We start from the raw sequence: 23,083 nt of genomic DNA on the forward strand, positions 1-23,083 counted from the left end.
ACCCTTGTTCCAGCACATCCACCTGGGACACATTCTAGTTGAAGGTGATCTCCCTTTGAACAATTCAAATGGAGATTGCCTCGGGGAACCATGTGGAGACAAATGATAACCCGCCAACCTATTTGTGAACTCCTTCTTCCAATTCAAACCATTTATTCTCGCTAGATGTATACCTTCTTTTAATGTTTTGACAACCTTCTCTATGGCACCATTCATTTCAAGGTGATATAAGGCTGTTTTCTCATGCTCAATTCCACACTTCTAGAACAATAGGGTCTCTTGGGAACAAAATTGTACCCCATTATCTGTAAGTAAATATCTTGGAAACCTCTCCCGTTTGAAAACATTCTCCCGAAACCTGATTACTGCTTAAGAAGATATATCCTGCACACAAAATACTTAAACCGACCTAGATTTCAAAACCATAAATACCAAAATATAAGGAGTGGCATGTTAACCCCTTACTGGACCCAATATGCCCATTGCTACCTCCTCACGTGGATATTTTGGTTGCGTTCTGCAAACCATAGTCATTTGATTAGTCTTTAGACCTTTATCACAAGACACACACTCCACGCAGTCTCTCATCATGGACTCCCTGTCATAGTCAAACGCTGGCCATCAAAAATCTCTCCTGAGCCTCCTTTGGTGTTCACAATTCCCACGTGACCCTCATCAGCAAGTTTAAACACTTTTGGTCTCAACTTCCCAGGTGGGATTAATCTTGTCCCTCTCAACAAAGACCCTCTGTCCAGTGCAAGTTCATTCAGACTTTTACCCCAATTCCCTTTGTAACCACCTAACTCTGCATTGTTCAGTTTACCAAAGCTTACCACCCGTATTATTTTTGTCATTTCCTCATTCAACTGCAGTTCTTCACAAACGCTCACTACCTCCTCCTCATCCATTTCATCTCTCACAACCGAATTTGTTTCTGTCGCATTCACCAATCTCGACAAATAATCTGAAGAATAAGTGCTTGCAGGAGCAAAACAAAAATCTTGTAAGTTCATGACCCATCTCCTGAACCATGAAGAGATAGAATCAAGCCAATTACTGGTAAATACCTCTACCAGTGGTTTGTGATCCGTTTGTACCGTGAATTTGATTCCCCACAAAAACTATTTGAATCTGTTGATAGCCCAATGAACTACAAGAGACTCCCTCTCTATGACAAAATAATTACATTATGCATCTTTCAAGGTTTGTGACACACAGGCTATTACATTTTCCTTTCCATCCTTGATCTGAATCAGTAAAGCTCCCAAATCACAGGCACAAATATGGTGACAATCACATAGAGATGCTACAACATGCACCTCCAGACAACAAATGGCATCAGATTTCACGCCCCATACCACTTTGGTGTCAGAGATGGATCATAAGCCTGAAGAGATGGTGCATTGTTTAATTCTTGTTTCCCCCTCATAAACTGCAAATCGAATCCCACACAAATTCCACCCTTTTTTAACAATTTCCTCATGTTGAATGTCTTCCTAACAAAGTCCTTGATGAACCTACTATAATATTCCACCATGCCAAGAAATGATGATAGCTGTCTACGTAGACTCCTCTAATGACGGAAATGTTTCCACAAGTTCCGTGCGTGGTTTGATCCCGTTCTTTGTGAATTTGTAACCTAGATAACTGACCTCAGCAATGCCAAACTTGAACTTTTCAGCCTTAAGTGTTAGACCCGCCTCTTGCAATTTGCCTAGAACATCCCTCACACAGTGATCATGTTCAGACACTATAGCTCCAAAAATAAGAATGTCACTATGATAACACTTCACTCCAGGGAAACCCTTTAAAATTCCAACAATGATCCTTTGAAAAACCGCAGCAGTGTCGCCAAAATTGTGATGTCCAAGTCAGACATGAAAAGACTGCGGGTGAAGGTAAGACAGGCTTTATTCTTAACCCCTATCCAACAGCGCTTAATCAGTTACTGCCATTCCCTCATCAAGGTTCTCTCCCACTCTCTCTGACCTCTTAGCATTCTAGGTGTCAGAGTACATGAAGCTCGATGTCACAGTGAACCCTTTTCCTACTGAGTACCAGTGGCACCGCATCAGGGTGATGACTGCACGTAAGAATGTGCTGTACAAACTGGCTGATACCTGTCATATCCCGTTGTGGTGCAAAGTGAGTGTGTGTGAGTGGGAATGATAATGTTGAACTGCCTGTAATTCATGACACTGGCCAGCGGTGCCGTCTTATACGTTGATTGGTGCCAGTAGCACAATACCTTTTTACATTGGGTTTCGCCCATGTGACTTCGGCCTGCGGCGCTGATAAAAAAGTGTTCTCCTTTTTGTGTATGCTCATTATTTTTATATCAAGCACATAAGGCTGCTCTCTCTCTCTCGAAAAGGAGAGGTTAGATTAGGAATTGTCACATTGTTTGTACTAGTGAGATCATAACAATACGAGTAGATCTAGTACTGCTAGCAATAATTCTGATTGTGTTTTATGCCCAAAAGTATATGAGTACCAAGTTATAATGATTGAATATGTGTGCTGAATATAACATTTTTTACAAACATCCTGTGTGAAGTCTTTTTTGTGACACTCAGTGCATTTATCACGAGTGACTGCTGTTCCTCTGTTTTACACATTGCCTCTGTAGTGAGCCTGACTGCTTAGTGCCAAGCTACCCAAGAGTGAGCATGGGTTATCCAGGGAGTCTAATCAACTGTCTTTGCTGGAAGCAGCAGTTCTGCCTGGCTGGGGGTATCCCTTCAGCCAACCAGTCACTGCTGGTTCCAACAGGAAGTCATAAAGAAAATGCCACAAGCTGACAAAGAAATCACATAAAGGCAGATTAAAGAAACCTTGAATCTCAAGTTCAACTCAATGCCAAATATTGCCTATGAAAGATATATTTTCAGTCAAGAACAACAGAAAGTTGGCGAAACCATAAATGAATTTGTAGCGAGACTTGACACTCATCAAAAGCTCCAAGTTCAAATAATTGATGAAGATGACATATGTCTTAGAGTCATTGATGGATGCTTGTCCAATTCATTCCAATGGCGAATGCTAACAGAAACTTTGAGTTTAGAATAAGTTATGATGGCTGTGTTGTGTGGCGTTTAGAGCTCTGAGGGAATTTCCCTGATTCATTCCCTTATATAGGTACAATTCACACTGCCCTTATATAGGCAAATAAATCAATCCCTTATTTAGGTATAGCCCATGCTACCCAAATACAGGCATGGCTACTTCCACCTGTACCAAACGTCACAACGATTTCTTGGAAAATCGACTTAAGCAGTTAGGGAATTTCCCCTTGCTTGAATATTGATTTGTCCAAGAACTCATGTACTTTGCAAAGAACAACTATTCCCTAGGGGTTCTTTCCTGACGTTCATATGCCCGACTTTACGTCAAGCTATGGCATTCCTAAACACCTTCAAGGTATAAATATGCTTTCACTTGCTATGGCAAGACACGGTGGTTCGGAGCAGTTCGACTATCTACTTGCCCGACACAGCTCGCTACAGCAAGTGCTGAAGGAAGCCGACTCTCCAGCTGACGCACTGATTAAGAAGCTGTCCTTCTCCTGCCAAGAATCCAGCTCCAGTGTTTCCAAGCTCCCCTTGCGGGGTGTTGGGAAATCGAGTCCCGAGACTGAGATACCAGACCTCCTTCATTCTAACTAAGGTATGGAGCTGATTGAAACCTAGAGAAACCTTTGGTAGATTCTTGGCAAAACAACTAAACCTATGCTACACAATCCTTACTTTTTCCCGCTTACTAGACTTAGAGTAGGTACATTGGGGTAGGCGTATTTTAGAAGCACCAGTTGAGTATTTTAGCATGTATATTTATGTATGTATTTTTATATGACTTGGAAACCATACAACGCTTTTAGTATTATTTTATAATACTATTCTCGCTGTACGCATTTTACTCTGCAGTCTGCATAACGATTGTAGCAGTTCACTTCTCTTGTATGAGAAAGAAGACTGTTCAATAAACCCTTTTATTGAAAACGCCGTCTCTCTATTTCTCTACAACTCTGTTGAAACGAAGCATGCACGATTGACTGAGTGAAATACTTAACTATTGTTTCTATGACTCTGAGAGATATATTTCCTATTCTTGGGAAACAAAGTTGTCATGTTTATGCGGTTGTCAGAAACTAATCCATTCTTGCGAATTCAAGAAAGTTTCTAGTGACCTCTGAGGTAGCTGGCACTCACTATTAAGTTTAGTATATTCGTTAGAGACCTAGTCGACCTCAGTCCTACGTCAAATTTATAGGATATATTATTCCAATGTGCAGACCCTATTGGGAATATAGGAACTACCCTACAGCTGCTAGAGCTTAAGAGTGTGCTAATGAAAAATCCGCTGACTTGGCGGCCGGAAGTGCCCAGAAGGAAACAGTTATGAGTGTGAAAATCCAGTCAAAGCAAAAGACTGATGGACACAAGATGTTGTCAACATGTCAAAAGAAGTTATGTTTTAGGTGTGAATTTTCATTTCCACATGAAGACAAATGTCCAGCCATTGGGCAGAACTGTAAGGGCTGTTGGTAAGAGAACCATTTTGTGACGGTGTACAAAGCAAAGAGAAAAACAAATGTGTCCCGGCGTGAGGACAAAATGGCTGCTTAAATGATCCAGCAGCAACTTTTGACGTACACCCACATGGCCCAGTGCAGGAGTCAGGTATGACAGATCAACACTGAATACATTTGATTGTCATCATCATCAAACAGTTCATTCATATCAGTATCAAGTGAAAGTGAAGAACATGGTTGTGCCATGTTGATGTTTACTTCAGAAAAACATGTGCATGTCAGACTGGTCACTTGTGAAGTAACATGTCAAAGCACCAAAGTCATTCAAGCATTCTGAAAATTACAGTGAAAGTAAATAGTTGTTCGCTACATTTCATCATCGACAGTGGTGTATCTATAAAGATTATGCCTGAGGAGAAATATAATGAATTACATCCCTTACCACAACTTGTGCCATTGAAACCCAAAAGATATACATGGGCTACATCAACACCCTTAAAAAGTCATGACCCATTTTGTAGTGACAATGAAACACAAATAATGAAGGTGCAAGCACCCATATATGTGCTCCAAGGGACAGCATCAACAGCTGCTGATATGAGACATATTTCCATGAACTACAACAAGAATGCTCATCATGAAAGACTGAGTCACCACCCTTTGTTGTTTCATGGTTTGAGAAAGCTTAAGACTATGAAAGTAAAGTTGCATAATAATGCAGCAGTCCATACTGTTGCTTAGAGTTATAGGCAAATTGCTTTTCATTTGCAAGATGCTGTTGAAAAACTTGAACTGTTACTTAAGCATGATATCATTGAGCATTTGACTGGTTCAATGCCTTGGGTTTCTCCCATTGTCATAGTACTGAAAAAAGACAGTAATGGAGAGGTGCACATATGCGTTGACATGCGTCGGGCAAACAGAGCAATTGAATGAGAACCATTTCCAGGTCCGCACATTGCTGACATGATAACACAACTAAAAGGTGCCAAGGTCTTCTATCGCCTTGATTTAAATAATTGGTATCAGTTGGAACTCGATGAAGATTGCAAGCACATTACAAACTTCTCTACACATGTTGGTCTGTTTAGATAAGAAAGACTAGGTTTTTGTGTGTCAACCATTGCAGAACTGTTTCAAGACATCATTCAATGTATCATACAGCCTGTCATGAATGCATTCAATTACCGCAATGGCATATTGGTTTTTGGAGCTAACCAAAAATAACATGATACAGCTCTTACACAAGTATGTTGTTTGCTCGCCAAAGCAGGTATGAATTTGAATGCAGACTGATGTAAGTTCAATAAGATAAAGCTAACATTATTTGGCATTATCTTTTTTGATGCTGGCAGTACACCAGATCCTTCTAAAGTACAAGCACTGTCAAATGCTTATCCCCGCAAAAGATTTCCATGATGTGTCCATTTCTTGGCACGGCCAGCTATTGTTCTAGATATACACAAGACTTTGCCCCTGTAAGTGCTCCAATGAGAGAGTTGACGAAAAAGAATGCTTTATTTCAGTGGGCACATGAATGTGAGAATAGTTTAAAGAAAATCAAACAAGCCAATGAGAATGCTACTGAAATGGCTTATTTCAATCTGAAATTTCATACAGAGTTTGTAATTAATGCTAGTCCTGTGGGCTAGGTACCATCCTTATACAGCACAGTGGACCACCAAATTCTCGAAGGCATATTGTAGCATATGCCAGTAGGAATTTGTCCCAACCATAACACGCTTACTCACAACCTGAGAAATATTTTTTAGCCATGGTGTGGGCATTTGAAAACTTCTATTTTTCCTGCATGGAACACCTTTTGCGCTGCTGACAGGTCATCAAGATTTACTAACAGTATTTGCCAATCCAAAGGCCAAGATGGCTCCTTGCCTTGAACAATGAGGATTACGTCTACAAGAGTACAATTATAACATTGTGCATCATCCAGGAAAGGATCAGAACCCTGATGACTATATGTCCAGAGTGCCCATTTAAGGTCATGGCACTCTGACCAAGTCAGCTGAAGCTTATATCAACTTCATTGTAAAACAAAACACACAAGCGCCAATTTTGTTAGCTCACAGTATCACTGTAACAAGCCATGATAGTAACATGCTGAAGTTGAAAGATATGATTTCACATCATTTGTGGAACCAGTACACTAGACCTCTCATCAGTGGAGTGAATTTCAAAAATACAAAATTTCCAAAGATAAATTGCCCATAACTCAAGAAGTAGTTATATTGCGTGGGTCGAGAATCTTTATCCCGGAGAGTCTGAGGTAGAAAATGATTGAAGTGGCTCACAGAGGATATAGGGTAATCATTGTCATGAAACAAGCTCTCCGAGAACATGTGTTGTTTCCATATATTGATGAGCGAGTTGGGAAGGAACTAAAGGCCTGTCATCTATACAACTACCTATCTACCAAAGTTATTCAACTGAAAACTATCAGAACTCCCGTAGCATGCCTGGGGAAAAATAACCATTGACTTTTTTGGTCCACTCGATGACGGAGCTCAGCTGGTGATAGTGGATGAATACTCGAGCTTCCTTTAATTGAGGATCTCTCATTCACCACTCAAGAATGACATAGGATGTTCCAGTTATACTAGAATATGACAGTGGCCCATTTTTTAATATATGCTTGCCGAATCCATGCGAAAAGCATTGTTTTCCACAGAGAAGAGTGCTGATCCGGCAGATGCTGTAAAGAAAATGTTATGCTCCCTTTAATGCAGAACCTTCTCAAGTAGTGTCAGCTAAATGACATATAGTAACTGCCCAATGCCCTGGGAAGTCTATTACCACCCTTTCGGCATATTATTCATATTCACCAGATCTCCACGGTGAAAGAGAGACTAATTCTGAAACACCAGTGACTGCTACCACCTTTTCACCATCCCAGCAGATCTTGGACCAATATGGTGGCTGGTCTCAACTTCACACTAACAAGGTCAGGTCAAACCAATACATCACAAAAGAGATTCATTGAAGAGATTTAAATGTATATATGTGTGTATTTTTTTGGTAAAAGTGCCTTGTTTTCATTTAACAGAGGGGGAGATGTAGTGTCTTGCGAAGTAACACTGACGGAACCCTTTTGGCATATTATCATATTATCATGCGGCCCAATTTCAATGGTCCGCGCAGTGCATGGCGGGGAAACTGGGAGCAGAGGTGGCCCAGAGAGGTAGGGACTTGGGACTTCGCCATCTGACTAGGATTTTGCTCCAGCTTCCGGTGCGTGAAAGAAAGGTGCCCTACGATGAAACAAGGCGGGCCCTGCGTATGCGCCCGAGATTCCAGTGTGAAGTATCTCCTTTAAAAAGCCATCAGAGGGGCACTGGTGGAACGGGCACTTTATGGTTGGCTGAGGCGATTCCCTAGCCAAGTAGAACCTACCACTCCCGTCAGGGATGGGTGATTATACTCTGTGTATAACCTGTGCTCACCTTTGTGTAGCTTGGCACTGAGAACTCAGGTTTATCACAGAGGCAATGTGTAAAGCACTGGCATTGGCACAGCATTCACTCACAATAAATACACTGAGCATCATAAAGGAGATTCACATGTGATGTATGTAAATAATATTCGTATTAAAAAAAACAGTAATCAACACAACATGATCATCATGTAGTTCTGGGCATAAATTACACTTTGAAATATTACTAGCAATACTAAGTCCGTCTGTGTTGAAATGACACTAGTATTATGCACACTTGGGACAGACCCTATTCTACCCCGCCCTTCCAGTACCCTGATACATTGTCAACCCTCGGACCACCATAGTAATTTTTCTAAATCAATACCACACAATTATAGGGTGCACTCCTGGTCACAGTGAGATCAGAAACATGTACATACAAGAATTCTAACACTTTTTAGCAACACCATGGGGTGAGGCTGCAAACATTGTGTTCTTCTTGTAAGAAATGAACATGTAAGGAAACACAACCAGCCAGTGTCATTATTCATAGGCAGTCCACAGTCTGTCGCTCGCACAAATACACTGACTCAGCACTGATATGCGTTGCAACGGCTTTCAGGCAGGTCTGTACCCAACACGCTCGCACACATATTCACAGAGCACCGTAATGCGGTGCAACCGATAACCAGCAGTTCAGTTGATAGCACACTGTAGACCCCGTGGGCCAAGCCTCCCTCCACCCTCCAACTCAGCCCAACTACCCTGCGCCCACAGACTGGAGATAATTAGCCCTCCACCGGATACTAGGCCGCATGCAGCCAAAGTCACACCTAGTCAGGGCCCCAGCGAAGCAGGTGGGGGTAGGTATCCGGACTAATTAGGGGGCAGTGTCAAATGGGGCTTTGACCGGCACTCTGGAGGTTCACCCACAGGATGCAGAGCAGAAGCTGGCTGAGGGCAATATTCACTCACTCAAGATGGTTCCACAAGGGCCTTCTGGCACCAGCCCAATTCTGCGAAGCAGGGGGGCACACAGGCTCTTGACCCACTTCTGATCACTCTCTGAGGCATTCCTTGAGCCCAAACAACCATTCTCAATACCCAGGCCTGAGCCGAGCAATACTACCAGGTAACACAATGTTTCCATGGGGAGCAGGTTCAAGACTCATTTGCATATGGTTGGTTCTCAACTGGAATGGTGTGGAGTGCAAAAATTATGGATTTTTTAATCCAGAACTGTGACTTAGGGGTGAATGTTTGATTTGCTGAGCATTCCATCTATCATCTATTCATTTTGTATTTGTTGCCCTACGTGGGAAGGGCATGCCCAGACGAGGGTCCTGTGCTCACTATCAACCGGATTCAAGCTAGCCTGGTGGATTAGGGGTGATATACTGAAACAGGTCCCAGGATGCTTGTTTCTTGTCCAAGGAGGACCTGGCCTGGTAGTTTGGGCTGGACTGTTCCCTTTGGAGGACAAAATGCAAACAGTTTTTAGGAAATCTCCCTAAGAAGGGCCTTGTCCAACAAGCACAGACAAAGAACGGGGGATGTTATTTATTAAAAACAGCTATGGGGCAAAGGCTCCACTCAATGAAATAGGTGATAAGAAATAGGGAGCTGCTTTGTTAAATACGGCAAGATATAGGACCTTAGTTGTATTGAATACAAGTAATAAATCGCACTTCTGTTCTAGTAAGTACAGGTGAGATAAAGAGGTATCTTCTGTATTAAAAGAAGGTTAGATGTTGCGTCTCCAATATGTTTTTTAATATATTTAACATGTTGGCATGCAATTTGCATTAAATACATGTCAGATGTGGTGCCTTCTCTGAATTAACAACTGGTCAGATGTGGACCTCTACTTTATTAAATACAGGTGTGATGTGGGACCTCCACTATATTTATGATAGAATGAATGTGGGGCCTTTAATTTAATAACCAACAATGATGTAAACACTAATACTGCTGTATTAAATAAATAGAGGTAAGACATAGGACCTCTGCTATACATAACAAGGGTGACGTGTGGGGCTCTGCTCTATTTAATAGAGGTGAGCGTGAGGCATTTAATTTACTTTGCAGATGAGCTGGATGGTCTCTGATGTATTAATACAGGTGGGAGGTGAGGCATTTAGATTACTAAATGCAGATGAGGAGTGTGACCTCGGCTGTATTTAATACAGGTGACAGAATTAATTTACTAAAAGCAGATGAGGTGTGGCCTCCATGGTATTCAATACAGGTGATAGAATCCATTCAATAAATGCTGATGAAATGCATTGCCTCTGCTCTATTTGACATGGGCGAAGGGCAAGGCATTTTCTTCACTAAGTACAGCTGAGATGTGTGACCTCTTCTGTATTAAATACAGGTGAGATGCGTAGCCTCTTCTGTATTAAATACAGGTGAGATGTTTGGCCTGTGCTTTGTTAAGTACCGCTGAGATACGCGGCCTCTGCAGTATTAATTATAGTTGAGATGTGTGGCTGCCACTGTATTTAAGACACGTGAGCAGAGAAGCAATTACTTTGCTAAATTCAGATGGGAATGTGGCCTCTGCTGTGTTCATTACAGGTGAGAAATTAGGCATTTCATTTACTAAATGCTGTTGAGATGTGTTAGACCTAGCACCATTGGCGTGGGTCTCCCCTCTCTTTTTTGCTGTTGCCTCCTGTATTTTTGCTATGTGTTTTGCTGGTCTAGTTGCTTTGGGCACTTTGCCACTGCTATACAGTGCCAAAGTGCGCCCTATTATAAATTGTTGTAATGGATTAGTGTCTCCATGATTGGCTTATTTGAATTACTTGTCAGACCCTAGTACAGTGCACCGTGTGTGCCCAGGGCCTGCAAATCAAATGCTGCTGGTGGACTTGCAGCACTGGTTGTGCCACCCATAGAAGCAGCTTTTAAAATGTGATTCAGGCCTGCCATCGCAGAGCCTGTATGCAGCCTAGGGCTGCCATGTTGACTTGGCAAGTGCACCCACTTGCCAGTCCCTAAACCTTCCCAGTGGTTACTTTATGCCAAGGAAAGGAGAAAAGGAACTTTGTGTGTACTTTTGCAATCCTGAAGAAGAGTCTCCCAGGGCTTGTATTGTGCTCGACTCCTGCCTGAAGTCTCAGAGATACAAGATTCGCCACCACCTCCCCTGAATTCCCTTGCTGGGAACTCTGCCTGCAGAGAGGTGCCTACTGTTGTCTGAGCCCTCTGAGAAGACTGCGTGTCACTGGGAGTTGGAAGCGCGATGCAAGGAGGAGAAGCGTGTTGCCTCCACAGCAGTTGCCGCTTCATCACCAAAGAAGCATACCCCCTCCGCACCTGCTCGCTGTCGCATCACCGACGAAGAGCGTTGCATTTCCGGAGAAGCATGTCGCTACCGCAGAAGTCGCTGTTGCATCACCAGAGAAGCGTGTGGCAAGGCCTGTCGGGGCTCAGAAGTTACCGAGTTCGATGCACAGCCCTTGGGCGTGCACGCATCTCATCCAACCTTGTGGCATCGCACGAAGGATGACATTTTGTCGCATCGCACCGATCGTCGCATCTTATTGAGGCACCATCTTGTTGCATCGTCACCGAGCCGCAGTAAGAAACGATGCATCAACTGCACACACAGTAAGGAAGCGAGCCTAAACTCCCCTGCGCAGCAGTAAGGGACCGATGCATCCACTTCCCTGAATGTAAGGAACAGCGCATCAATTTCCCTGCGACCCTTTTGCTTGTTTTGCATGACGCATCGAAGGTACTTTGAGAGTAAAGTGTTGCCTTTACCATCTACATTGAACTAAGCTATTTCTACCATTTTAAAGTCTATTTTTGATTACAGTATTGTGGATTTTTATCGTTTGGTCTTGTGTTAAGTCTACTAGAGATTACTTATTGGCACATTTGGTAATCCAGGTGGTGAAGTTCTTGACGGCCTGATAGAGGTCTGTTGATTTTTTAGGTTGGGAGGAGCTGAGGACCTGGGTCCATTGGATCTTGTTTACTTTGCCCCAGCTGAGGTGGGGGAGGTTGTGGTTCTTGCTGCTGGTGTGCTGTGTGTCATCAGTTGTGAAATGGACGATAGCGTGGTCGGTCCAGGTGAGTTCTGTGACATGGGTGAATCTGATTCTGTAGCTGGAGGCGAAGATGGCATTGAGTGTGTGGCTAGCTTTGTGTGGGGGTTCGGTGACTAGTTAGGTGAGGCCTATGGTATTCAGTTTGACGAGAAGGATGGTAGAGTTGGCATTGTTAGGGTAGTCAACATGAAAGTTGAGATTGCTGAGTAGGATGTAGTGGTGAGAGTCTACAGCCAGGGGGCAATGAGGTTGGAGATTTCATCACAAAAAGCTGGTAAGGGTCCGGGGGGGTCTGTAGGCATGGTGCCACTTATCGTGGACTCAACTTTTGCCTATAGTTGAAAGTTGAGGTGTTACATAACAGCATTGGATCATCGCCGGTGGTGAAGCAGTACGTATCCAAGCAAATTACCCATTTATCCCCAGTAGCTATAGTAAAGAAATAAAGGCTGTGAGGATCTGTGAAGTAGATCGCAGAAATTACAGCAAAACAGACATTTGAAGGCGGTGGGAGAGCAGCGCAGTGACCTGGGGTTAAGGGATAGTATTAAATACGAATGTGAAATGTGGCCTTTGCCTGTGATAAATACAGATGAGATGTGAGAGAGATCCGGTATTAAATATAAGTGAGATGTGGGGCTCTGCATAATTAAATATGCCTGATATATAGTTTATGGAATTTTGTCACCTTGAAAGAGGTGTAGATTTACCACTCCTTCTGAAGTAACAAGGCCAGATTTCCTGCTGGTTATTTGCATGCATTGGCAAGAATTACACAACAACTGATGATTGGTGTTGGAATTGGCCCTTTTTCAAGGGTCATCACCAAACTTTTTCCCCTTGTACTCCTTCTTTTACTGAATTAATTTGGTTCACCTTAGGACTCTGCGCAATTTACCACTGCTAACTAGTGCTAAAGTGCTTGTGCCTGCTCCTAAAAAGGTGTTAAGATTGCCTTATACCCAATTGGCATATTTCATTTACTTGTAAGTCCCTAGTAAATTGGCACTACCTTTGCCCAGGGCCTGTAAATTAAATGCTACTAGTGGACCTGCAGCTCTTATTTTGCCACCTACTTGAGTAGCACTTTAAACATATCTCAGGCATGCCATTGCAGCTGGTGTGTGTGCAGTGTGAACTGCAATGTCGACCTGGCAAAGTAAACCCTTTGCCAGGCCCAAATTATTATTTTTAATACATATTAGTCACCCCCAGAGTATGCCCTGGATAGCCCCGAGAAAAGAATGCAATATATTTAAAAGGTTGGTCATGTTCTTTTATGTTTTACATGTCCTGGTAGAGAAACTTTTAAATAGGCCTGGTCGTAGTTCACAGAGGTTTGCTACACGGAACTCCACAAAGTTACAAAAAATCCCTGCGAAGTTCTGCGAGTGGCGGAGTGCAGTGCAAACTGCAGTTTGTGCTGGTATTCTTGCTGCTTGGGTAGAAATTCTACCCAGTGGCAGCGTGCTCTCACGAACCTACCATTCACGATCGCGAACTTAGCCATTTGCAATCGCGAACTTACCGTTTACGATTGCGAGCAGGGAAAAACTCTGCTGCACATCGCGAAGCGGAGTTTTCTGCACTCTGCAAGCTCCGCGGAGTGCGGAGTGCAGAAAACTCCTCAAACTCCACAAATAGAGCAAAGTTCACCACCCAGGCCTACTTTTAAATTCATTTTTCACTACTGCAAGGCCTGCCTCTCCCGGTAAACATCCTTTACAACAAAACTTTTTCCACGCAGTACCTTTACAACGCAGGAATTACAACGCAAGTCGGTACAACGACTTGCGCTGGAGGGCGCTGTAGGATAGGGAATAGTTTAATTTACTCTCCAAAAGCTTCCCTACTATCCAAGGGGACTGGAGTTGGAATAGTAAATTAAACTATTCACTATCCAGCACCCCCCAACGCAAGTCGTTGTAACGACTTGCGTTGTAAAACCTGCGTTGTAAAGGCATGCGTGGAAAAAGCATGCGTTGTAACGACATACATCCGCCTCTCTCATAGGATATTATTGAAGTTGCCTTATTACAGTTTATAAGAGTAATATCCAACAGGAACAGGTAAACTTATGGTAAAGTTGGATTTCAAATTACAATTTTGAAACTGTCACTTTCAGAAAGTTGCCATTTTCTTGCCTTAGCCAATTTGTGCCCGCAGCTTATCTATGTGTCACATTACTGAGTGTGGGTGACATTTGGGCTTTGTGCATTCCTACTAGACAGCAAAACACTAGGGAGCCTAGGTGTGACTGGATAGGCTGCCCTCTTTCCTGGGTAAGATGAACTGAACCTGCCTCTCTTGAACCCAGAGTAACTCCAAGGGCTAATTATTTGTCTGGCCTCCTGATCTGATGCCCCTGGTCACAACAGGCTTCCAACACCCTTGCACCTACACCAGGACTCTGACATCTGTGAGTCAACGCTGCCAAGTGGTGCCACCCCAGTTCAGGACCCTTGGAAGTGGACTTAGGGTGCTCTGCCAGCCTCTGTAGTGCCATTTCCTCTGCTGTGCGGCGCAACCACGAGCAGACCCGACACATCTTCATTTCTGCGTCGATTGGACCCAACGCAAAGACCTGCATTGTCACTGCAGCCCATCGGAACCGCCAGTGCATGATGTATTCAGGGGGGAATGCCCTCACATCCCTCATGATCGAGGCCTCAACAACGACACTGGACTCCGCATCGCAGCCTCACAGCTCTTAGGAACTTGACGCATTGCACTGACCGCACACCACATCTTCGACACCATACTTCACATCTCAAGCCCCATCCATGGTTTCCTCAACGATGAAGCAGGTCCTCGCATCGCAGCCACGCCTCATCACTTCAGCTACACGTGCATATTTGAAGTGAATCATAGCAACGCTCTGCAAACCAATATTTAAGGTACTTTGTTCAGCAGGCTTAACTGGGTCCCTGTAGCAGGCTCAAACACCATTGCGGTCTGCCTTAACTTGTGACTTTGTCCTGGTCTGGCCCAACCAAATACCCACAGTCGGCGCTTTGTACTTTTTGGCACTTTTTTCACGTGAATCTGAAAGTATTTAAAATGTTTGTACTTTTTGCACTTCTGTAGCTTTGCTAAAATGTTAAACAGAACTTTTTCTTTATTTGTGTGCAAAAGAATTTTGATGTTTATGTACATTTCTTGCTTGTGCTTTTATGGCTTATTGCCGAAAAAAGTTTATTGAACTGAACTTAAACTTGAATATCCTTGGTCCTACTAATTGGATTTTTGTGTTATTAAGAAAATCTCTATTTTATTTACCTCGGCATGGGATCCTTTTTGTGTGGTGTTTTTCACAGTATTGCTGTTTGAAGTGTTGGACAAATACTTTACACACTGCCTCTAAGTTAAGCCTGACCGCTCTGTGGCAAGCTACCAGGGGGTTGACCAAGGACTGTGGTTGCAGTTTGATCACAGCTTAAACCCCAGTCAATCAACTCAATCTCTCACAATTGGCAAAGCTTAGAAAATAAAAGTAAGAGCTAGCACATGCCATGCGAGGAGGTCACAGAGTAATGGTAAGTAGGCAATGAGTAGTGTCACTAGGGAAATTTGTGTAGCCAAGGTGACCTAATGGACCTTGCACACCTATGACTTGAATGCACATGCAAGAACAAGGCTCTTTCCCTAGAAAGGGATAAAATAATACTGCTCGAGGATCACAGCCGTGGCAAGTCAATCATAGATCCGTTTTTACAAATGAAGGTCTCTATGCCGTGTCATCACCTGCAAGTGTGCGGCTGGGGTTCGTGGGGGAAGAAACACGACGCTGGAGTTGAAGTGGCTCTTCTGCCACTGCTGACCGTTAAATTGTCCCTGTGTCCTCCACAGTGGTGTGTGTCTAGTCCCAAGGCACTCACTCAGGTGCTTTAAATAGAAAGCATTGCACGAAGTGTATTTGAGGTAAGTACACTAGGTGATGAGGTGGGGCTGTTGTTTATGATAAAAGAGACATACAGTACAACTCGAAGATCTCACTTCTACCGCAAACTTTGATTATAGTTTGGGTTCAGCTTAGCCCTTCCAACTGTGCTGCCTTGGGATATGCCTGCATTCGGCTTGACCATGTGTGCGCACATCCACATTTCTTTCTTTTTTCTTTAGGTGCCATGTCCGTGTCGTGGACACTTTTGGGACAGAGCCGGCCTATAACCATGAGGAATACGCAACACTTCACGGGTTCAGGACCAACTGGGGCTACTGGAATTTGCACCCCCAGCAGTTCATGACTATGTTCCGTAAGTCAAATAAGATGTGTCCTGCTGAAGGGACATTCCGTCCTTCATCAGGACTTCAAATCCCTTTTAGACCAAAGTGCATGCGGGGTGTTTGAAAGTGTGAGTGATCGTATTTGCATTTGTTTGCAATGCTTCAGGCAGCTCAACAAAGGCTTGTGTATCTATGCGTGTGAGTGAGTGTCTGTGTGTGCCTAGGAATGCTCAAATTAAAGAGTGTAAACACATCAGTATTTCACTGCGGTATACATTTAACAGTTTTACAATTACTCAAAAAAGTCAACAATAATAATCAGTGGTAACTAAATAATTAATCATTGAACAGCTTCCAAAAAAGTAAATGCTGCCATGAAGAAAGATTACATGTTATAGAGGTTTTAATTATTACCAGCTATTGTACAAAGGTGGTGCTCTGCTGCTCAGCGCACTCACGGTGATAAGATATAAGAATACTAAAGACGTGTATCTGTAAGTAGGAGCAAAGGGCCAGAAAAGAGCCACACAATAGCATTGTGGTAAAACAAATTGTTCCTGTTGATGAAATATAGATTAGACAGAAACAATCTCCTGGTCTAACTGCCCCCAGTGTTGATGACGTTTCGACCCTTTTATGATTCTAAGGTCCTCACAGGGATCAAACAATATTCAGTATTCAGAACATATGCATGAATATTTTATTGCTGAGTTTCATGCCTGCAAAGTCAAATTAAGGCTGAGACACGCGGGTCCCTATGTCTGGGTGTGAGGTGCTGTTGAAACAACCAGCAAATGAAGTGAAAGAAAAGATAATAAAGCAAAATACAGGGGCTCAGTTCTGAATACATAACATGGACTTCAAAGATACCCGCAGTAATACACAAAACAACATCCTCCACAGACAATGTGCTTTCTTCAAGACTATAAGAGACAGAGAAGCAGCTTAAACAAATGCTAGGAATCCACAGACCTGTAAAAACAATAAAAAACAGAGATTCACGTAAAAAGCTCTTGCAAGGGAACATTTAGTGGGGCCAGAAAATATCGAGAAGAGCTTGTGAAAAATGATCTGACATGTAATACAAAGTCTTTCTGGAGTACGGTAGCCCACAGCATTATTAAGGTGCTAATAGTTATAAAGAACGTATAAAGTGCACACTCACCCGAAGATGCTAACAGCTAAGAGAGGAGCTGAGATGCACTGGCAATAGCTATATCTCACAGTGCCCCCAGGTGTGGAAGGAAAACATGTTCCCAGTACATTTAGGTGCCCGGCCACCTTGGTCCTAACCTTCGGAATGAAACACAGCCAACTCCCAGCCTGGATTCTTCTTGCTGTCATGACCATATTAAAAATCACAGCAACAAGAAATGTCCCAACTGCCTGGCATCTGTGTGTGGTAACTGCAAATAAAACCCCACAATCTGGTCAGTAACAGGCGGATCAATCTGCTCGGAACAGAGTAAAGGGTTTTCATAAAAACCCTACTTAGCAACAACCATTGGCTGGAGGGAAACAGCATCCTCCTACCAACCCAAGTGGGTCATAGACCGTGCTCTATTGTAGTAGATAAGACCATCACCCTGGGGCACATCCACCAGAAGCATGTCTCTATGAAAAATGCATTGGAGCAGCTTTCTGGACCCCCCTTCAGTCTATGATCATAGTGGTAGGTCAGTGCTGAGGGCAGAATGAATCGCCAACAAGGACCTCAGTAGCAACCAAACCATCAAAATAAGCATTGATGCCCAGGGGCAACAACATGAGAAGAGTGGGACTGATGAAGGCATTAAACATGGGCACACATACACAGAGGTACGTGCACACCCACGCACATTCAAACACTCACTCACCCACACAGGACCGAGCCGGTCCCCACAGTGTCGGTTATACATGCACACACCCCTGCACACACAAACACATATCTTATTCTAGGAATTTTCGAGCAGGGTTAGACACTCATACATGCAGGTACACACTACAAGCATACAACGAGGCATACATACACACCTTTAGGTACACACACAAGGTTGCACACACACACACACACATCTTATTCTGTGAAATATAGAGCGAAGAGACACTTGTACGTCGAGGCACAATCACGCACAAACACACACACTCACACCCCACTCTACTGTAGATTGCCAAGTAGACCGACAAATACACAACTGTCAACTAAGGATTAACAAGCAGACACATCTCAGTCTAGAAACTGTAAAGCAGAGACACCCAAGCGGAGCTCATAATAGGAATGATAATGCAGACAAATAGGCAGACACTCAACCTCCTCTCCCCCTTACATCTCGCTCCTGACTCCTGCCTCTCCTCTTGTTTAGTGTACCCCCTCTCTTTCTTTACCTCTTATTTCCCCTCTCAGGCCTGCCCTTGGAATGCTTGTGCCACCTGCCTTCGCTATGCCTGCTGCAACAGGGGCAGTGCCAGCTCTCTGCCACCCCTTGAGCTCCCCCTTCCTTCGCAGGCATCACGGGTGTTGCCTGAATGTCTTTGCCATCCCTTCCCTGCAGGGGCACTGCTGCTTTATGGCCATGCTGATTTGGATTTGCTTCAGTATTTTACTGTCCTGCCTGCGCAGATTTGGTAATTATGTTTTTGAACTGACTCAGGCAGTTTGTCCACATCTGGGAATATTCACTGCCGGGTTTTATGATTATTATTTTAATTAATTTCCACTTTCTCGATGTTAATAAACACGTTAACACAATATATAGCAACAGATTAAAAAGCGTATGTAAATGTAACATCATTAGCAAGGCATGCTCGTTCATCTAGGTCAGTACCAATGTGTGCTGCAGTCAGTATCCACAGAGCTTTGTGTGCACAATTAACTGTTAACAATTAACGTGTGTGCTTATCGCATGAACTGGGGGCCTGAAAGGCACGTTTTAAACACACACTCACACGCACGCACACAAACGCACACACTTTACTACTTCCTCCCTCCCTCTTTCACACCCACCATAGTCTGTCTCTCTCACACGCTCTTTCTCTCACGCACACACACACCTTACCCTCTCCCCCTCCTACTCTCACACTCACAAGCACTCTCTCTCTCCGTCTCACACAGATGCACGCATACTTAACTCTGTTCCCCTCTCTTCCAAACCCGTAAGCACACTCTCTCTCTCTCTCTCTTTCTCTCTCTGTGTCTCTGGCCCGCTGGATCCTTTAGAGAACTGTACACAAATTAGAAATAAGAACACATCACCGGCCAAGGAGCGTAGCAGCCAAGGGGACGGGACTATCACACTGGACACCCTCCTGAGGAAAATAACGGAAGGAAACGAGCTAGCAAAGGCCACAAAAAAGACAGTGGACAGTATCCAGATGGAACTGATAGCGATTAGAGTAGAGCAAAGCAAAGCCAACGGCAGAATCGATGAGGCGGAGAAAAGAATAAGCCAGCTAGAAGACCATGCTAATGTGGCACACAAAGACCTGGGTTTGGTGATAAAGAGAACCACAGCACTACAAAAGGCCATGGCGGAGCAAGAGGACAGAAGCCGCAAAGGGAATATAAGACTCTTGGGAGTGCCTGAAGAGGAAGAAGACACACCTGGGGCATGCGCCCTAATGCTGGAAACTTTAATCCCCAAACTTACTGGACTCAGCTTTGACAAACCGCTCGAAATCGTCAAAGCATACCGCATACCAGCCAGAAAACAAGCGAACAGCAACGCCCCCAGACCAATAATATGCAAGCCGTTAAGAGACAATCACACTGACGCGATCTTCACTGTAGCCAGGAAAGGCCGCCCGATGCTGATAAACGGGGAAAAGGTAACAATCACCCAAGACTTTTCCAGGCTAACAGTTGAGGTGAGGAAAGGCTTCCTAGCCCAGAGAGAGCATCTGCGCAAAAAGAACATTGCATTCACCTTTGCAGGCCCTTCCAAAATGAGAATAACAGACAGGCACGGAAGCAGAATCTTCGACGACCCCAACGACCTACACAGATACCTACAAGGCCCAGCTCCAGAAGAAATGGAGCTACCAAGCCCAGGAGCAAAGCGAAGAGCATCCTCAGATGAAACGAACGAAGGGGAGGAATGAGTAACGTACACGTATAGAACTCGAACTTAAACGAACTAATCTACCTCAGACAAACGCACAAAAAACCAACCGCAGCTACCTCAGCATCGCCACCACAACTACGGGAAGGAAGGAGAGGGAGAACAACAACGGCCATATCCTTTTTATTTTAGTGTTTATTCCCTGCTCTCTCCCATCTCTACAGACGGACCTTCATGGCGTATGCACAACTCAACAGTAGAGACTATGCAAGGACTTGGGGGGGGAGTGTGAGGACCCTTGCTGTCGCACACCCGTTTTTCTACTGGCGGAGGGAGGGGGGGAGGGTGGGAGGGGGGCGGACAGAGGGGGAGGGCGGGGTAGGTGGACAGGACGGTAGATGATACAGCTAGCATTTGTGTAACAAAAAAATTCCCTTTCCTTTTTCATTTTTCTTTTCCCATCCCCCACTTTATCCTTTCCTCACTTCTCATCCCACACCGTGCATTCCAAACCCCTGGGGGGGGTCACAAGGTGCACCACGGAGCATGGATATACAGGCCAGCGCCAAAACGTAAGGAAAGCAGAAACACCAGCGAAAACACCGCACCACCGTGACAGACCCAACAAAAGCTAGCCTGACCACAAACCTGAAGGTGGTATCCATGAACGTTAAAGGACTGAACCATCCGGTCAAACGTAGGAAAATATTAGAGCACCTGGCCAAACTAAAGGGGGACGTATACACGCTGCAAGAGACCATACTCTCAGAGGAAGAAGCAAAGCAACTCAAAGCAAGATGGATAGGGGAAGTACTCTGCTCGCCGGCAAAAGGGAAGAAAAGAGGAGTAATAACGATCCTGAGCAAGAGGTCCAACCTAATAACACAAAAAACAGAAGCAGACGAGGATGGACGCATGCTGATAACAAGCGTCCCGAAAGGGAGCGACAGAATACACGTAGTCAACATATATGGACCAAACTCTGAAGATAACAAATTCTGGCAGGAAGTGGACAGCAAACTATCCGACCTACCCCAAGAAGACCTCCTGGTCGTAGCAGGGGACATGAACAAGACGATGGACCAGGCAACGGACAGGCACCCAAACAGACCAAGCCATGACTCCCACAACAACAACACCCTGAAAGACCTGTGCATCAAACAGCACCTAGCAGACCCATGGAGGCTACAGCACCCAACGGCGCGTGAGTACACGTTCTACTCACACCCACACAACTCCTACAGTAGGATTGACTATATACTGATGTCCAACACACACACGCACCTTATAGAAGAAACGGAGATAGCTCCAATAACCATCTCAGACCATGCTCACGTATCACTCACTCTGAGCGGCAAACACAACGAAAACCTAACGAGAAGATGGAGACTAAACAACGACATCCTGCAGAACAGAGAAAACGTGAAAGAAATTGATGAAGCAATTAGAGACTACCTCAAAAACAACGACAATGGCGAAGTAGGGAAGGGCATCATATGGGACGCACTCAAAGCGACACTAAGGGGTAAATTGATCAACATCAAATCAAGGATGAACAGAGGCAGAAACAAAAAAAATCTCCGAAATAGAGGAGGAGATAAAAGCACTGGAGAGAGGTCACTGCGCAAACATAACAGATAAGAACACACTCACCTTGCTCACGAAGAAGAAATACGAACTGAACAAGATACTAAGCGAGAGAGCAGGCTCCTGGTTAACAAAATTCAAATCCGTCAACTTGTGCGCAGCAAACAAAGCAGGGAAACAGCTGGCATCCTATCTAAAGGCAAAACAAAGGCAGCACACGATCGCAGCGATGACAGACCGAACCAACAAGTCCCAAAACAACAAACAAAGGAATACTAGAAGTCTTCAGACAGTTCTACCAAGAACTATACGCCGAGGATAAGAACCTGAGCAAAGACGCAGGACTCACTTTTCTCAAAGACACCAATCTGCCAGAACTCAAAGAGGAGGAGAGGGCGTCGCTCGAAGCCGATATAACAGAAAAAGAGATTGAAGCAGCAATCAGCCAGCTAAAACAGAACAAAGCGCCAGTACCAGATGGATACTCCACCACGTTCTACAAAACTTTCGGTCACCACATAAAAACGCTACTGGCACAAACATACTCGGCCTGCATACAGAACGGCAAGATGACGGAGTCCATGAGCGAACCGAACATCACTATAATCCCCAAGGAGGGGAAAGACACACAGTACCCTCAGAACTACAGACCCATCTCGTTAATAAATGTTGACTGCAAAGTCTACGCAAAGGTACTGGCCAATAGACTAAACAAAGTTCTTCCAGACATCATCCACAGCTCACAAGTGGGATACATCAAAAGCAGGCTATCGCAGGACAACACAAGGCTACTGTGCCATCTGATCAATCACAAAGCACGAAGCAGTGAACAGGCAGTCATGATAGCGCTGGACGCGGAAAAAGCCTTTGACAGAGTCTCGTGGCCGTTCCTAAGAAACTGCATGGGAAGATTCGGACTGGGGGAAAAATATATAGCAATGGTGATGGCCCTCTACAACAAACCAAAAGCAAAAATAGTGGTGAACGGAAGTACATCCGAAACGCTCACACTAGGAAGAGGCACCAGACAAGGATGCCCCCTCTCCCCCGGCCTTTTCCTGCTGGCTCTGGAACCCCTACTAGCCAGAATTAGAGACAATACAGGAATAACGGGCATCAAAGTCAAAGAGAAGACAGTCAAACTAGCGGCGTATGCAGATGACATCCTATCACAACCACAAACCCATCTCCGTCAATAAAAGCGCTC

At 44.3% G+C, this 23,083-nt stretch overlaps 1 protein-coding gene across 2 annotated transcripts in view; it reads left to right on the forward strand.

Moving 5' to 3' along the window:
• Nucleotides 1-23,083, forward strand: part of MGAT5B (alpha-1,6-mannosylglycoprotein 6-beta-N-acetylglucosaminyltransferase B) — a 793,707-nt gene that overhangs the window by 523,559 nt on the left and 247,065 nt on the right. For both annotated transcript variants that reach the window (XM_078654621.1, XM_078654622.1), the window contains exon 10: nt 16,148-16,281. In XM_078654621.1, the coding sequence (XP_078510747.1) occupies nt 16,148-16,281 (134 nt within the window). The remainder of the gene's footprint in view (nt 1-16,147; nt 16,282-23,083) is intronic.

Source organism: Lissotriton helveticus, chromosome 7, assembly GCF_964261635.1.
Source record: "Lissotriton helveticus chromosome 7, aLisHel1.1, whole genome shotgun sequence".
Lineage (NCBI taxonomy): Eukaryota > Metazoa > Chordata > Amphibia > Caudata > Salamandridae > Lissotriton > Lissotriton helveticus.